The sequence below is a fragment of the Cavia porcellus genome, unplaced genomic scaffold (assembly GCF_034190915.1).
Source record: "Cavia porcellus strain 051 isolate PalLab524CR breed Dunkin Hartley unplaced genomic scaffold, mCavPor4.1 scaffold_5, whole genome shotgun sequence".
NCBI classification, from domain to species: domain Eukaryota; kingdom Metazoa; phylum Chordata; class Mammalia; order Rodentia; family Caviidae; genus Cavia; species Cavia porcellus.
This window is the reverse complement of record NW_026947488.1, coordinates 85,339,837-85,355,322: the sequence shown is the minus strand read 5'-3', so window position 1 is coordinate 85,355,322 and position 15,486 is coordinate 85,339,837. Positions and strand designations below refer to the sequence as shown.

The window sequence follows — 15,486 nt, the reverse complement described above, 5'->3', positions numbered from 1 at the left end:
GTGAAGTAAAATAAATCAGACACACAAGCTTAAATATCACATAACTTCTCTTCTATGACAAAACCAAAGAATAAATAACTTTTAAAAAAAATAAGACAATAGGAATCAGGGAAATAGATCTTTCGCAAATGGGAAGGGAATCTAGAAACAGATGGGGAGGGGAGAGAAGGAGAGAGAAGAAGAATAAAAAAGAATTAAGGTAGTTAAATAAATGTACCTATTCCCTAAGATGAATGCAAACATTATGTACTATAAATATGTACTGATAAAAAAGAAGTATTTTCTCCAGAAGTTGTAGCTTGTCTGTTGGAAGACTGGGTCCAGGAAAAGCTGACTTGGGCATAGTAGAAGCAGAAGCTCTCAGCCTTGTTTGAGTTGCACTTTTAAAATTAGAATATGGTAGAGGATATTTTTACGTGTCCATTTACATTTGTGTTTCTTTTTAAATCCACAATCTTTTCATATCTTTTGGCTGTTTTTCTGTTGCTTTCCTGTCTTATTCTTTCGGTTTGGAGGAAGCTCTCTTCTGGTAATATTTACTATCATCTATGCTGATTGTTTCCCCCAGATTATTATTTTCTCTTGACTGCTTATTTTCACAAGGAAGAAGCTTAACATTTGTATGTAATAAAAGTTATCAGTCTTGTCTCTTACAATTTCTCAATTTCTAGGTCATGCTTAGAAAACTTTTCTTTACCAAAGAAAGACACATTTGTGAGTATATTTATATCTACTTTAAAATATTTTAACATTCAACTACTTCATATATATAGTTCTGATTTATTTTATTGTAAGGCTTTAAGGAGTAAAGCAGTCCATTTTCCCAAATATGTTTCTAATTCTGCCACTTTGACTTACTAGATAATATTTTCCTTATTTATACTTAATGCCAACCTTACTTATGCTTTTGGATTTTTTATACACTTCACTCTGTCTATTCCTAGGATATACAAAATTAGTTTAGCACTGTAGCGTATTTACATGTATTCATTATCTCTGGACTCTTCATAACTTGACTTTGTCATTTTTAAATACTTAATTAAGTCTTCCCTTGATCTGCTGGATTTCTTCAAGAATTTCTGTCTGTGAGACCTTACGAATGTTATTTGTCCTGAGTTCCTGTATATTGGAGGATGTCTATTTTTCTCTTCTTCAAAATGAGTGACAGACAATGCATTGTATTTAATATTCTTAGATCATGTTTTCAATGAGAATTCTGTAAACTTTGCTCCACTATATTGACGTTGTGGATTGCAGAACGTTGTGGAGAAGTCTGAGGCCAGCTTGATTTATTCCTTTTGAGTGACTTGCTTTCACTGCCTGATGTCTATAGAATTCTTGTTTTGGTTTATTTCAGATGACCCCATTTAGATTGCTATCATCTTCTCATGAATCCTTACTTTTAAAAATCATTTATTTCATCAGTGTCCTACTTCCTGCTCCTTCTATATGTGGCTTCATTTTTGTAGCATTAATATCTTCATTTCTTTTTATTCTAAAATTTCTCACCATGCTTTCCAACCAATTATCTTTCTCTTTTAAAACTAAGTTTATTGATACATTTTAAATATGCATAATGATTGCTTCCATCGTAGGAACTTTGAATGTGTATGTGGCTTATCTCAATTCTTTTTTCCCATTCTCATACCCGCTCTTCAATTCTTCTTCCCCTCCTAATTTATAAAAGCTTTGTTTCTCTCTTTTTTTTGTTTTTCCTTCCTTCTTTTATTTATCCCTCTTCCCTGGTTCCCCTTCCCAACTGAGCATTTTCTTCCTATTTCATAATATTTACTATACCTTCTGGTCCTTATTTATACTTTAATTTCTCACACCAGAGAAACAATGTGATATTTACACTTGTGTGTTCTATTTATTTCACTTAAGACTATGGTTTCAAGGTCCATTCATTTATGGATAAATGTCTCAAGTTTATCTTCCTTTATGGTTGAGTACAATTCCATTATATACAAAAGCCCACATCTTCTTTATTCACTCATTGGTTAAAGGGCATTCTTTATCCATTAATCAGTTGTTGGCTATCAACCAATGAATTAGCTATTACAAACTGTGTAACTACAAACATGGGTGTGCATATGTCACTGTGACATGAAACTTTTAATTCTTTCAGAAGGATACCAAAAAGGAAAGTAGCTGGGTCGAATGGAACCTCGCGTCTTAGTTTTGTGATCAATCTCACACTGTTTTCCACAGTGGTTGCACCAGTCTACACTCCCACCAGCAGTGGAGAAGAGTTACTTTTTCTCCATACCTCCACCAGCATTTGTCACTGGTAATTTGATAATTATCATTCTTTCTGCAGTGAGATGGAATCTCAGCATTGTTTTAATTTGCATTTCTTGAATGTTGAGTGATGTTGAACATTTTTTTCATATATTTATTTACCATTTCTACTTCTTTACCTGGTAAATGTCTGCTTCAGATGCCCATTTTTGGGTTGGGTCTTTAAATTTGGGGAGTATGATTTCTTTTGAGTTCTTTATATATTCTAAATATTAGTTTCCTTGTCTGAGGAACAGCTGGAAAAATTTTTAACCACTCATTGGGTTGTTTCTTCACTTTGTTGATGATTTATTTTGCTTTGCAACAGCTTTTTAGTAAGATGAGATCTCATTTGTTGATTCTTTGTAATATTTCCCTTGCAGTCTGAATTTTGTTCATGAAGTCTTTGCCTACACCTATTTTTTCAAGAGTTTTACCTATTCTATCTTCCAGCAGATTTAATGTTTCTATTTTGGTATTTAGATCTTTGATCCATTTTGATTTTAGTTTAGTACACAGTGAGACATATGAGTATAATTTTAGTCTTTGGCAAGTGAAAAGCCAGTTTTTTCAGCACCATTTATTAAAAAGCCTGTCTTTTTTCCAGGGACGGTGTTGGCCCCTTTGTTGAAGATAAGATGGGTGTGTTTGAAGTTGTTTTTGCATTTTCTAATCTGTTCTATTGATTCTCAGGTATGTTTTGTTTTGTTTTTGTTTTTGCCAGTGCCACATTCTTTTTATCACAGGAGTTTTGTAGTATAGTTTCAAGTCAGAGACTGTGATTACTCCTGACTTACCTTTGTTGCCCAGAATTGCTTTTGCTATTCTAGGTCTTTTCTGGTTCCAAATAAATTTTAAGATTGTTTTATCTAATTAGATAATTGAGGTATTCTAAGTGAGGTATTCTATTAGTATTTTGATTGGGATTGCATTAAATCTGCAGAACAATTTTGCGAGTATGGCCATTTTCACTATATTGTTTCTTCATACCCAACAACATGGGATATCTTTCCACTCCCTGATATTCTCTTGGATTTCCTTTTTGACAGTACTGCAATTTTCAATGTAGATGTCTTTAGTTCCTTTGTTAGATTGATTCCTAAGTATTTCATGTTTTTCAACACTATCATGAAAGACATGGTTTCCAAATTTCTTTCTCAGTGAATTTTTGTTTGTGTACAGGAATGCTACTGATCTTTGAGTGTTGACTTGTATTCAGCTATGAGATTGAATTTGGTTATTAAATCTAGAAGTCTTTTGGTAGAGATTTTGGGGTCTTCTATGTAGAGTACCATGTTACCTACAAGTAATGATAATTTAACTTCTTTCTTCCTTATCTTTATTCCTTCTATTTCCTTCTCTTATCTAATCATCTAATGTTTCCAGAACTACATTAAGTGGTGATAGGGAACATCCTTGTCTGTTTCTGATTTTAGAGTGAAAGCTTTAATTTTTTGACCATTTAGTGTGATGTTGGCTGTTAATTTGTCATAGATAGCTTTTTATCAGATTAAAAGAAATAACTTTTATTCTAGTTTTCTGTAATTTTTTTTATCTTGAGTTGGTGTTGGATTTTGTCAAATGCTTCTGTATCTATTGAGGTTGACAAGTGATTTTTGTCTTTGGCTCTGTTGATGTGTTACATTAAATTTATTAGTTTGCATGGGTTGAATCGTTCCTGCATCTGTGGGATGATTCCTACTTGGTAATGCTGTATAATCTTCTTGATAATTTGCTGCATTCTGTTTGCCAATACTTTATTGAAGATGTTTACATCTATGTTAATTAGGGAGATTGGCCTGTAGTTTTCTTTTCTGGTTGGATCTTTCTCTGGTTTTGGGATCATGGTAATACTTGATTCCAGGAATGAATTCAGGAACATTGTTTCTTTTTTAATTTCATTAAAGAATTTCAGGAGAATGGCATTAGATCTTCTCTAAATTTCTTGTAGAGTTCAGCAATGAACACGTCAGGACCTAGGCTTTTCTTTGTTGGTAGATTTATAGTTACATCTTCGATTTCATTGATTGACATTGGGTCATTTAGAATTTTTATATCTTATTGATTCAGCATTGGTAATTCATATGTATGTAGGAATATGTCCATTTCTTCTGTGTTTTCATCTTTTTACTGGTCCTCAAAGTAGGTACTAATGGTCTTCTGGATTTCTGCAGAATCGTTGTGATTTCAACCTTTTCATTCCTAATTGCATGAATTTGAGTCTTTTCATTCCTATTATCTGAGGTCAAGCCAATTTTCTTGTCATATTGGATCTTATTTAATCTCTTGAATCTCATTCTTGAGTTTTATTTTTCTGAGAGTCCATACCCATTTCTTTGAGAGCATGGAGTATTTGTCTGAGAATTTACTATTTCCAAAGTGATTCCTTTTCTACTATGAACCCTTACTCTGTATTTTATTTAATCTATGTCTTACCTTAGTCTCTGACATGTTTGGTCCATATCTATTTATCTGTCATCAAATCTCAAGTTATACTGAAGGAGCACAGAATATGGGAGCACACAGACCTTAGAGTCACAGGCTAGGATGAAATCCTAACTCTACCATATATCACTTCTGTGACCTCAGACAACCAAATTGGTACCACATTACCTGATTTTTAGGGATACTATAGGGATGAAAGCGTTTAGCACAGTGCCTGGTACATAGTCTCCATAAATATTAGAAAAAGATAATCCTGGTTACTACAAGAGAAATCATAAAGCTTGTCTTGCATCATTTTGATGTTATCAAATTCATACATAGACATCAGGATGCTAATTTATTATCTTTTTTTGGTTCAGTTTAAAAAGTTACCAATTGGGTTATTTATAATATGCACTATCTACCAGTAAAGAACTATCTCCACCTGCTGGCTCTGCCAAAAATTAAAAATAAAAGGCTGTTCAAATATTGTTGAGGAAATATTTCGTTTTGTAGTTACTGTGATTTGTAATAGTCTAATCAGTAAGGAACACCTTGCTTCCCTCTCTCTCTCTCTCTCTCTGTTTTTGTTTTTTTTTTTTTTTTTTTGTCTTTTTCCTTTTTATTGGAACCGGGGATCGAACTCACATCTGCCTGCTTGCAAGGCAGGCGCTTATGCTGCTGAGCTAAATCCCCAGCCCCACTTCCCTGTCTCTTTACATGCACACCCACACACATACCCTCAAATTAGCATCTTGATTCATAGTGTTTCTTAATACTTGCCATACTCATTTAGTTGAAGGCAATTGTTCATTTTTCATCAGAATTTAGATGTGTCTTACATGTAGGAGGTACCCATTCCCTTCTTGCTTGGATTGGCTATTTCATGGGTTTAGCTTTCCAATCTCGAGTCATTGTCCCAGAAAAGCAATATCTCTTAATGCAGTTTTCTTGATTCTTTCTTAAGTTCCTCCACAGTCACCCACAAGAACCAGTAATCTGGGTAATCTTCACACAGGGTATTCCTTACTGCCATCATTGTCTTGCAGAAAAGGAGATAATTCTTAGTTATTCTCCCCACCCACCTTTAAAAAGGTGGTTTAAAAAGAACTAATAAATGTGCTCTGGTGAAGTTCTGCCTGGAACTAAATCATTTCAGACTGAATAGTAAAGGCCAAATTAGATCTTTGTCTTCAGGTCTTGAGATTTCTGGGGTCCTTGCATTTCATCAGAGCTTCCTTCCTTCTGGGTACAGGAAACTGGCAGTCTAGACCAGCTCTTCTGGATTCTCCGCGATGTGGGTTGTGAGAGCCAGTTCTGTGCAGGGACTTGGAAGAAGGGCGGCAGGAAGAGGAACCAGTATTGGCCCTGCGGTGATGCTGAGGAAGACCCCAAAGCCTGACTGTGCTGTTTCCACATGATTGGTGTCAGCCTGTCTGCTCCTTTTGCCACTTTCTTGTTATCAAGGCCGCACTGGGACAGTTTTTAGCTGGCTGAGAGGTGGTATCCTCTCCTGCCTTCTATGAGATGACCATTTCCCACTCTTGCATTCATGGCCGCCTCACTCCCACCTACTGTCAAGGGCTTCCAACTCTGACTGAGTTCTCTACCCTCCCTGCCCAGCTGTGTCACTGAGGTACTCTCTCACTTCTTCATTCCAAAAGAAGCTCTCTGACGGCTTAGCTTTCACTTTTTCCCTCTCACCACAGCTTTCTCAGGTACTTGCAAACTTTCAACCACTTCGCTCCAGCTTCTCTCCCGTCTTTCTACTGTTCCTTGATGATGACTCACACTCCCTTTCCTCACTCTGTGTGGCCTTCCATTCCTGCCCCTGTTCCTGGTCACTCATTGTTTCCCACCACAGGGACCTTCTTTCTGGTGCTTTGTGATGTCTCCAGCTGCTTTGTACCCATCTATGATGCAGTCTCATTTTTAGTATTTCTTTTTCCTCTAGGTTCCCATAATACTTAGTTCAAATTTCTAACATAGCTATATCACAGCAGTCTATGAGGGGTCAGAATCCTTCTAGTGCTGATTCTTCACAGACATCATCTTCATCATTGATCCCCATTCCAAGGAGAGTCCTAGCCCCTGACTAGACCTTGTGTGCTGAGTGAATAAATATTTCTGTCATTTCAAATCTCTGTTTGTGCCTTGTTTGCTCTGATGCTTATTTTCCTGATTTCATCGGTGTTCAGAGACTTTCTTTCAACTTTTCATTTACAAGTACATTCAGACTTTCAAAAGAGTTGCAAAACTACTACAAAAAACTCCCACACACTCTTCAACCAGATTCCTCAGACATGACGTCTAACATAACCACACTACAATGATCAAAACCAGAAAATTCACATGGATGCTTTCTTCAGATTTTTTCCCATTAACGTTTTTTTTTTTCTGAAGCAGAATCCAAGTCCAGAATCCTGTATTATGTTAAGTTTCCATGTCTCCCTAATGTTCTTTAATCTGGGACAATGTCTTCATCTTTGTGTTCTGTGACTTTGAAACTTTTGGAAGCCACTGGCCAGTGTTTCTGTAGGACCTTTATTGACCTGGGTTTGTGTACTATTTTCTTTTGATTGTATTTTACATGTTTTTCCAAGAAAATACTTTGTAGTACGTTGTCCCAGAGAGATAATATTGTGTATTGATCTCATTACTGATGGTGTTTATCTTGGTCACTTGATGAAGATGGTTCTGACAGGTATCTCCACTCTAAAGTTATTCTTTCCCTTTATAATTCATAAATATCTCATAGGATTATGTGAATATGATGGGTCTCATTATAATTTCTTGGTTGTTGTATCCTTTGATTATTGTGGAATGCAAAATTGTTACTGTGGTGTTTTGCAAATGATGGCTTTCTGCTTCAGACTTTAAAGGAGGCTGGAGAAATGATTAGCCTGTGGCATATCACTGAAGGCCCAACCCCAGCAATGACCCCACCTAAGGCATTCTCTAAATGAGATCTGAGCATTTTGGATAGCACTCTGGGTCTCAGATCTCACAAATTACTCTCTTTCTCTTGTCTTCCCTTACTCCCAAATCTCCTAGTTGTGAATACAAAGAGGCACTCCTGATGGGATGGTGGTGTTCCTGATGAGACACCAAGAAGGGCTATCACAAGTAAATTGATCATGACTTAATTATTAATTCATGCTCCTAAAGTACATACTGTGGAGATGAATGCTCTAAGCCAAAAGCTCCTTGGCTCACATTTTTAGAACTACTGATTTAAAAGACAACTGCATAGGCTAAGATCAGGGTAGCATATAATAAATCCAGACCTAATGTCTTTGGGAAAATACTTCCCAGTCCATCCCAGCTATGGCATAAAGTTAATGACCTTGGTGGATCTTTTCTAAAGCAATTAGGTACTTTCTGAATTTAGAGAAAGAATTCCTGATAGATTCCATCAATCCTTGAAGTGTAGTGATTTATTAACTAAGAAAATTTCAAATCCATAGACAGTACTAAAAAAGAAAACCCTTCTTTTCATGTATTTATGATAGTTCACAGTGTGGCCAACTTTAAGTTAGTTCTTCTCTGCTTAGGGAGGGCAAGGTGATGTAAATCTGCATGTTTTCAGAGGACTGCAAAACAGGTCAGGATTCCTGGATGCACTTAGACTTCTTGGAGTAGGCAGATGAGTGGACATGGATTTACACTTAGAACTGAGGTGAAGAGTAAAGAAACAGCCTGCTTCAAACCTGAGCAGTGGGGCACTAGAGCGAGTGAACTTCACCGAAGCAGACAGAATCGGAGACACTGACCTGTCTCTAGATTTAGTCTCAGCATTGGAGGAGTCTCCCGACTAACTGTCCACTCCATATCCTTCACACACATGGAAAGCCTGGAATTGCAGAGGAGGATGGACAAGACCAAAAGGCCAGGGTTTGGCTGAACACACTGCAACACATGGGGGAAAGGAGACTCAGTGCCTCCCTTTCTCCTGTGTGACAGCACTGGGGCAGCAACTGGTCATGATGTGTATCAGGGGGACAGGTTGGGGGCTGTTACAGACAGAGTGACGGCTACCACTGCAGAAATACTGCTGGCATTAGAACCTGTGTCTGCAGTTTCCTCTTATGGCCAGTGGAGTCCAGGATACAAAGGTAGGTTACCTTCTTTATTTACCTAAATAAATTAAAGTAAAAGCTATCTCCTCTTTCAGGGGGTGCCTTAATGCTAATGATAATATTTGCTGGGATCTGTAAGAAATGATAATGTAATTCGAGCACTCTGGGAGGCTGAAGCAGGAAAGCTGAACATTTGAGCTCAGTCTACTTAACTCAGTCACTTTGCGAGACCCACATTATTATTATTATTATTTTATCCTGAGGTTTATTTTTGTTGTAATTTGGTTTTACATTTTTATTTTTCATGTATCAATTGAATATAAGAAATAACTCATGAAAATTAAAAACTAAATAATTTCATCCTGGACTACCACAATTTACCTCATGTGATGTTTGAATTCTTTTCTAAGTATAATAAATTGTAAGTGTACAGTGCTGCCTCTTTAAGGCAGTGTTCAAAATTAATTTCAACAGTGTATGTTTAACATAAAGTTAACTATGTTTGCATTAAATATAATGTTTATTAATGAAAGCTATCATGCAAGAAACAGCAAAGGTAAGTCATCATCACAGAGATGTGCGCCACAGATGACAGATGAAAAGGTGCATGCAGAGGCTTCTGTTGGAAAAAGAATAAGTAATAATGCTAAAATTACTACATTTTGATTCCTATACTCTTAAATGAGTGATAGCTTTTCTTAGAATTTACAACTGGAAAATGCCATTAACAGATAGGACTAACACACATTAGTAAGCAGGCCAAACAAATACTTATAGATTTTATTTTACAAGGATTGTTCTTAACAAATGTGTAGGGTTGTTTTTTCAGTCATAGCTTTTTCCAAATATAGAGTGGGTGTGTTACTGCCAAGTTACTCTAACTTTTAAAAAATAACATCATTTTAAGCCTTCGTTTGTGATAGATATCATAAGGAATAGAAGTTTTATTAGCATTCAATAAGTGACATTTAAGTCTCACTTTGTCTTTTAAAAATTTTTGGTTCAATAGCTTTTTAAATGTGTGACTATCACAGCCTAATAGTGTCTTTGTCTTCACTGCAGTTGATTTCTGCTCAAACTTTCCCCCTTCTTTTAATACTTCAAGGAATTTTCAGATGTCGGGATGTTTGGCTGTAGGGCCCCAAGATGTGTTCTCCTGCAAAACTCTTTTGGTCAGGCCTCTTTTCTGGGCAAGCTGCTCAGAAGGAGTTCCTTGGCATCCTGGTTGTGGCTGATGGCAGAGGAGGGTTTCCTGGTCCGCAGCTGATGGCACCGGAAGAGGGTTCGCATGCTTGGTCTTGTGCGGGTGGCTAAGGCTGCTGGTCTGCTCCAAGAGGTCTGCCGCATACTCATGACAACCTGAGTTGTCACTGACCCTGTCCCCTCCCAGCGCTGGGCTCTTCTGCTTCCGGGCGCCCCTTTGTGCACTGTGCAGGTGCTTAAGTAAGGAAGGGCTGAGCTGCAGCTCGTGTCACCTGCTCCATGTAGCTCAGCTGTGGTAGACAATCTCCTTGCGGACTGGATCAGGGAAACCTTTATGTGAAAGTGGTGGTCCGAAGTGTTTTAAAATTCTATTTTTTGTTAGTACATGTCAGCAGTACTCAATGATTACTTTGTAGTGGGGAACCGGCAGGAGCACATAACACTTCCTAATTCTTTTTCTTTACTTTTTCCTTCCTCCTTCTCTAGATGCCTTTCCTATTTCAAAAGATCTATGTTCCTCTATATTTTGCTCTTTAAATTATTTATACTTTTAATTTCTCAGCTGCCTAAACATTCTCTGGGACAGCACAAAAGCTGTTTGTCCTGAGAAACAGGTTCTCATCAGGGACTTCTTTAGAGCCCAGGAACTGGGTTTATTCTCTTCTAGTCATTAGGGTACCTCTGTCTGAAGGAATGGCACTGTCTGGGAAGGGTTTCTTTCCCTTGCTTCTCAACACAGTCACAGGGACAAAGCTCTCTCATTTTGCAGCTCTGAACCTCAAGCTGACGGGATCCCTGTAAGGCTTGTCTTTCCCGGCTGAGTTCGCTGGAAGAGTGATCACTGAGGACTCTCGAACGCACACTTCTGACCGGAGCCTCGGGAGACAGGAGGCCAAACTCGAGCAGGATCAGCTCTCAAACTTTATTACGTACAGCGAACCGGACCTAACAAGGTCCGCCACCCTCAACGTTGATTCCTCTTCCGCCGTTGGGGGCAGGAACAACCTCTTATAAGGGGAAGCAGTATCCAATCACAGAGAAGCGCGCCTAACAAGCTGATAGGCTAGCGTCACGGGTAACTGGGCAGATATGACAATTTGGCGGGCTTGTTCAGGCCGGGAAGAACCCGGAAGCAGGAAATGGGCGCCATCTCAGGCGGCTTCCCACATCTCCCCCTTTTTTATTTATTAAAATAGGATGGTCTGTGGGTCCCTCCAAGGTGTCTATGACCTTGTTGCTGTTAGACACCTAGGAGTGGGCCTACCTTATAGGCCGAGGCATGAGAGAATGTAGAGGTCTATACCCTGCTGTGCATCACCCTGTTTTGTGCATATCCTTGCGCCAGGACCATGCTCAAGGTGAGTGGTTCATTTTTTCGCAGGGCCAGGCTTTTGTGAACCGAACCTGGATGCATATAGACATTCATTCCTGCCTTCCCCCCAACCTTTGGGGCGGATGGCACTGCAGTACCCTTGGTCTCGCATCTCAATGCCAATAATTTGACTCCGGGAGGGACCCCTGGCCTTATAGGCCATATATATCTGAGTGGAGCCTGTCTTAGGTTGACTGGGAGGGCTTTTCCCGTCTTACCCGTCATTGGCTTGCCCACTCAGCTCTTATAGCTGATGTTCTGCAATGTGAAGGAGATATGCGGCGGCCTGCTGGCCTGATGGGCCACCTGCTGCCATTTGCATGGCTGCCATAGCTGTGATCTTAACCTGCTGCTGAGTTTGTATGAGGCGATCTAACAAGCATTTAATAACCACAAGCCCCACTAGGATGGCCACGGCAATCAGGATCCAAGTAGTCAGGTTGGGCCAGGAGAACCAGGAGGTGACGCGTTCCCACAAACTGGCTATTTTTAACAGTGTTGGTCAAATTTGTGCGAACAGGGGTGATTAATAGGAACCCACAGAATAGAAAAAGCTCCAAACCAGACATTTTAGTTTGTAGATGGTCTCGGGCGCTGAGCGTCGGTCCCAGAAGGATCGAGTTGACTTGTGTCCGCGGGCTTATCCTCCTGTGCTTTATCAGGAACTGGTGGGGAGTTTACTGCTCGCGTCAATCTTTCCGGGACCCACAGCGGTTCGCAGCCTGGTTCCTGTGGGAAGACACAAACCGCACCTCGGGTCCAGCTAATCACTGGATCCGGGCCCATCCATTGTCCTGTAAGGACATCTTTCCATCTCACCAGCCCTTTGTCGGCCGGGGACGGGTTATTGTGCTCCATGGCAGGGGAATGATTATTGTGATTAAGGTTTAAAAAATTTATGGTAAAGAGTGCCAATGATATTCTTCCTTTGGGCGTTAGGCCGTGGCCACCCAATTCACGGCACAGGCGTGTCCACTCTTCTAAGGACCTATTTTTGTTAGTTCTTAGGACATCACGGCACTCCTTAGTGCACTGTTCAAAAATCAATTGTTTTATGAGAGGGTGAGCCGCCTCAGCATCTGGAAAAATCCTGTTAGCGGCCTCAAGCATGCGGGCCACAAAGTCTGAAAATGGCTCTCCCTGCCCTTGTATAATTTTTGTAAGGTGACCCGTATGTTCTCCCTTTCCAGCCAGCCGTCTCCAGGCCTGGAGGCCACAGCGGCTAATTTGTTCATAAACCTGGCGAGGGTATTGAGTTTGATCTTCCTCAAAGGCTCCTCGCCCTAATAGCATATCCCTGTTCCACTCTCTCTGGTTATTTTCCCTGTTGGCTGCCGCCTGCTCTACACAGAATTCCTCATTCCAGGACTTCCAATCTAAATATTGTCCGGGGGAGAGGCAGGCGCGTGCCAGCTGGGTCCAATCTCCAGGAGTTAAAAGCAGACCTGCCAATGCCTCTAAAAGCGCCATGGTAAATGGCACATTGGGCCCATAAGCTGAAACTGCGTCCTTGATAGTTTTAAGTTGTTTAATTTCTAAGGGCTCATAATATCCTCCTCCTCCCCTGCCTCCTACTTGTACCGGGAATGCATGGAGACCGGAACACTCAAAAGGAAGCCGCGACCATACCCTCTGGTGGAAGGAACGTCCTCCTCCCTCCCCAGATGGGGGCGCAGAAGGCAACCCAGGAAGTAGCTCTCCCTCTAACCAGGGCGGTGCCATAGGTTGTGGTGGCAGCCCAGGGAGCAACTCCTCTTCCGGCCACGGCGGTGCAGTGGGGCCTGGCGCCCTGAAGGGAGCGACCCTGGGTCGCGAACTTGCCAAAGGGCGGAAGGGCTTAAGCTCTTCCCGTAAGGCGGAGTAGCTCGGGCAGGGTGGTGTTTGGTTCCCCTTTTTATCTTCCCGAGCCCTAAGTTCCTCTTTTAACGGTGTAGGAGGGTCATGCTTAGCAAAGACGACCTCCTCTTCTGAGCCTTCCGAATCCGAATCAGAATTAGAGCCCTGAGGGTCCTCCGGAGACCCACAATCGGCAGTGGCTCCGGGCTCCTCTGAGCATTCCGATCGAGCTCAAAAGCCTGTCGGGCTGTATTAGCGAAGCGAAAGCAAAACAGATGCAAAGGGAAAAGAAAAGAAAAAAAAAAACCGGCGTCCACTCGTGTGGCGCTCAAAATCTGTTAGGTGCGTCCACCCAACCCAGGTGACCCAGTACTCACCTGTCCCGGGAACCGCTGTATCTCACGTAGCTGATCAGGGTGAAGAGAAGAGGCGCTCGCGGCCTTCTGTTGTTATTGAGCCAGGTCCTCCGTCGTACCGCAGGCGACAGCAATCGCACCTCCCGGCCGAAGAGGCACGTCGCTGAGTCTTTTACCTTTTTCCCCGTACGGGCCACCAGATGACCGGAGCCTCGGGAGACAGGAGGCCAAACTCGAGCAGGATCAGCTCTCAAACTTTATTACGTACAGCGAACCGGACCTAACAAGGTCCGCCACCCTCAACGTTGATTCCTCTTCCGCCGTTGGGGGCAGGAACAACCTCTTATAAGGGGAAGCAGTATCCAATCACAGAGAAGCGCGCCTAACAAGCTGATAGGCTAGCGTCACGGGTAACTGGGCAGATATGACAATTTGGCGGGCTTGTTCAGGCCGGGAAGAACCCGGAAGCAGGAAATGGGCGCCATCTCAGGCGGCTTCCCACACACTTCAGCACTAGGACCCAGACGGGATACTAGGCTGGGTACCTGTCCTGAAGAAGGAGGAGGAACAAGTCACATCTTTGTCCATCACTGAGCACTGGGGACCTGGAGAACAGTGCTCCACAAAGGGCACACCCTGTAGCATAGGTTGGCTCAGATTCTCCTAGTGACGGGAGGAAATGGTGTGCTCAGGCCCTGTGTGAATTCTGTCAGTCAGATCTGTGTGAGATCTGGCCTCACTCTGGTCAGCTCTACTTGGAAAAGCACTTGTAGAGGCTGGGAGATGTGGGCTGGAGGGGTGGACAGTGCCTGAGCTCTGTCAGGACCATGTTGTTAGTAGCATTAGTGTTGTTTCCTATGTAGGGCCTGTGATATAACCCTGAAGTCTCTCCACTTCTGGAATTCCTAGGAACATATAGAGAAGATATGGTAAGATAGCCTTTCCCTAAGTGTTCTCCATTCATTTAATCAATGATGCTGTTTACTGGGTGACTACCAACTGGCAAGTGTGTGCTGGGTGCCAGGAATGACAGCCGTGACCAAGACAAATCAGGTCATTGCCCTTGGAAAATTTGCTTTTTGTGGAGGAAAACATAGAAGAAGCAATAACTTGATAAGAATATTGTATATAATACATGTTACAGAGGAAACAAGACAAGTCAATTGCAATAGAATCATCTGGGAGTTACAGGGCTGCTTTAGCTGGGGAAGGTCTCCCTGATCTGAAGGGTAGGACAGGTACAGACCCATGGGATGACAACTCCAGGCTTTGGAATTATCCCAATCAAAGGCCCTGTTGTAGGACTGTGTTTGAAGACAAAAAAGATCAGTGGAGAGTAGCCATGGGTGGGCAAGGAGAAGGGAGTAGGGTAATGAATCCAGGCAAGGTCAGAGTAGTGCATGGGCAGAGGATGCATGGTGGAAGGCTTTATAGGTCTCACCTTCACGTTTTAGTCTTCTGACAAGAGGCTGGGTGGTTTTCTGGCTCAGTCTTTTACAATTGTCTTTCCTGGAGATCTTGATTTCATCTAAAGTCCAAGGAATCAGCAGAGGGGGGCAAGGTTCTGCACCCTCTTCCCGAGTTTCACTTCCAGCCACTGGGCCTCTCTGCCCTGAATCAGCTTTAAATGTTCAGATTCTGTGTGAGATTTAACCTCTCCGTGCCTTCACAGCTTGGGGTGTTAATGATGGGCTAGAAGTTCCTTCACTCCTCACTAAGAAGAGGGGTTTATTCACCCTGCTCTAGGGGCTGGGCTGGTCCCATGACTGCTGTAACCAAAGAATGTGGCAGAGTGATGCGGGGGCCTTCCACTTCCTCCTGCACAGACAGACTTTTGGGGCCTCCACTGCTGTATAAAGAGACTCCTCTTTGCAGAGGAGAACAAGTAGCAGACGGCCACAGAGGCTGCAGGTGAGGAGATCCCAATCTCCCAGCC

At 41.7% G+C, this 15,486-nt stretch overlaps 1 protein-coding gene across 1 annotated transcript; it reads right to left on the bottom strand.

Moving 5' to 3' along the window:
* Positions 1-10,894: 10,894 nt before the first annotated feature.
* LOC134476134 (igE-binding protein-like) lies at positions 10,895-14,047 on the bottom strand. Its single transcript, XM_063249266.1, has 2 exons — positions 11,577-14,047; positions 10,895-11,538 (listed from the first exon to the last, which is right to left on the bottom strand). The coding sequence occupies exon 1, from the start codon at positions 13,078-13,080 to the stop codon at positions 11,929-11,931; it is 1,152 nt and encodes a 383-aa protein (XP_063105336.1). The 5' UTR covers positions 13,081-14,047; the 3' UTR covers positions 10,895-11,538; positions 11,577-11,928.
* Between the last annotated feature and the right edge of the window lie 1,439 nt (positions 14,048-15,486).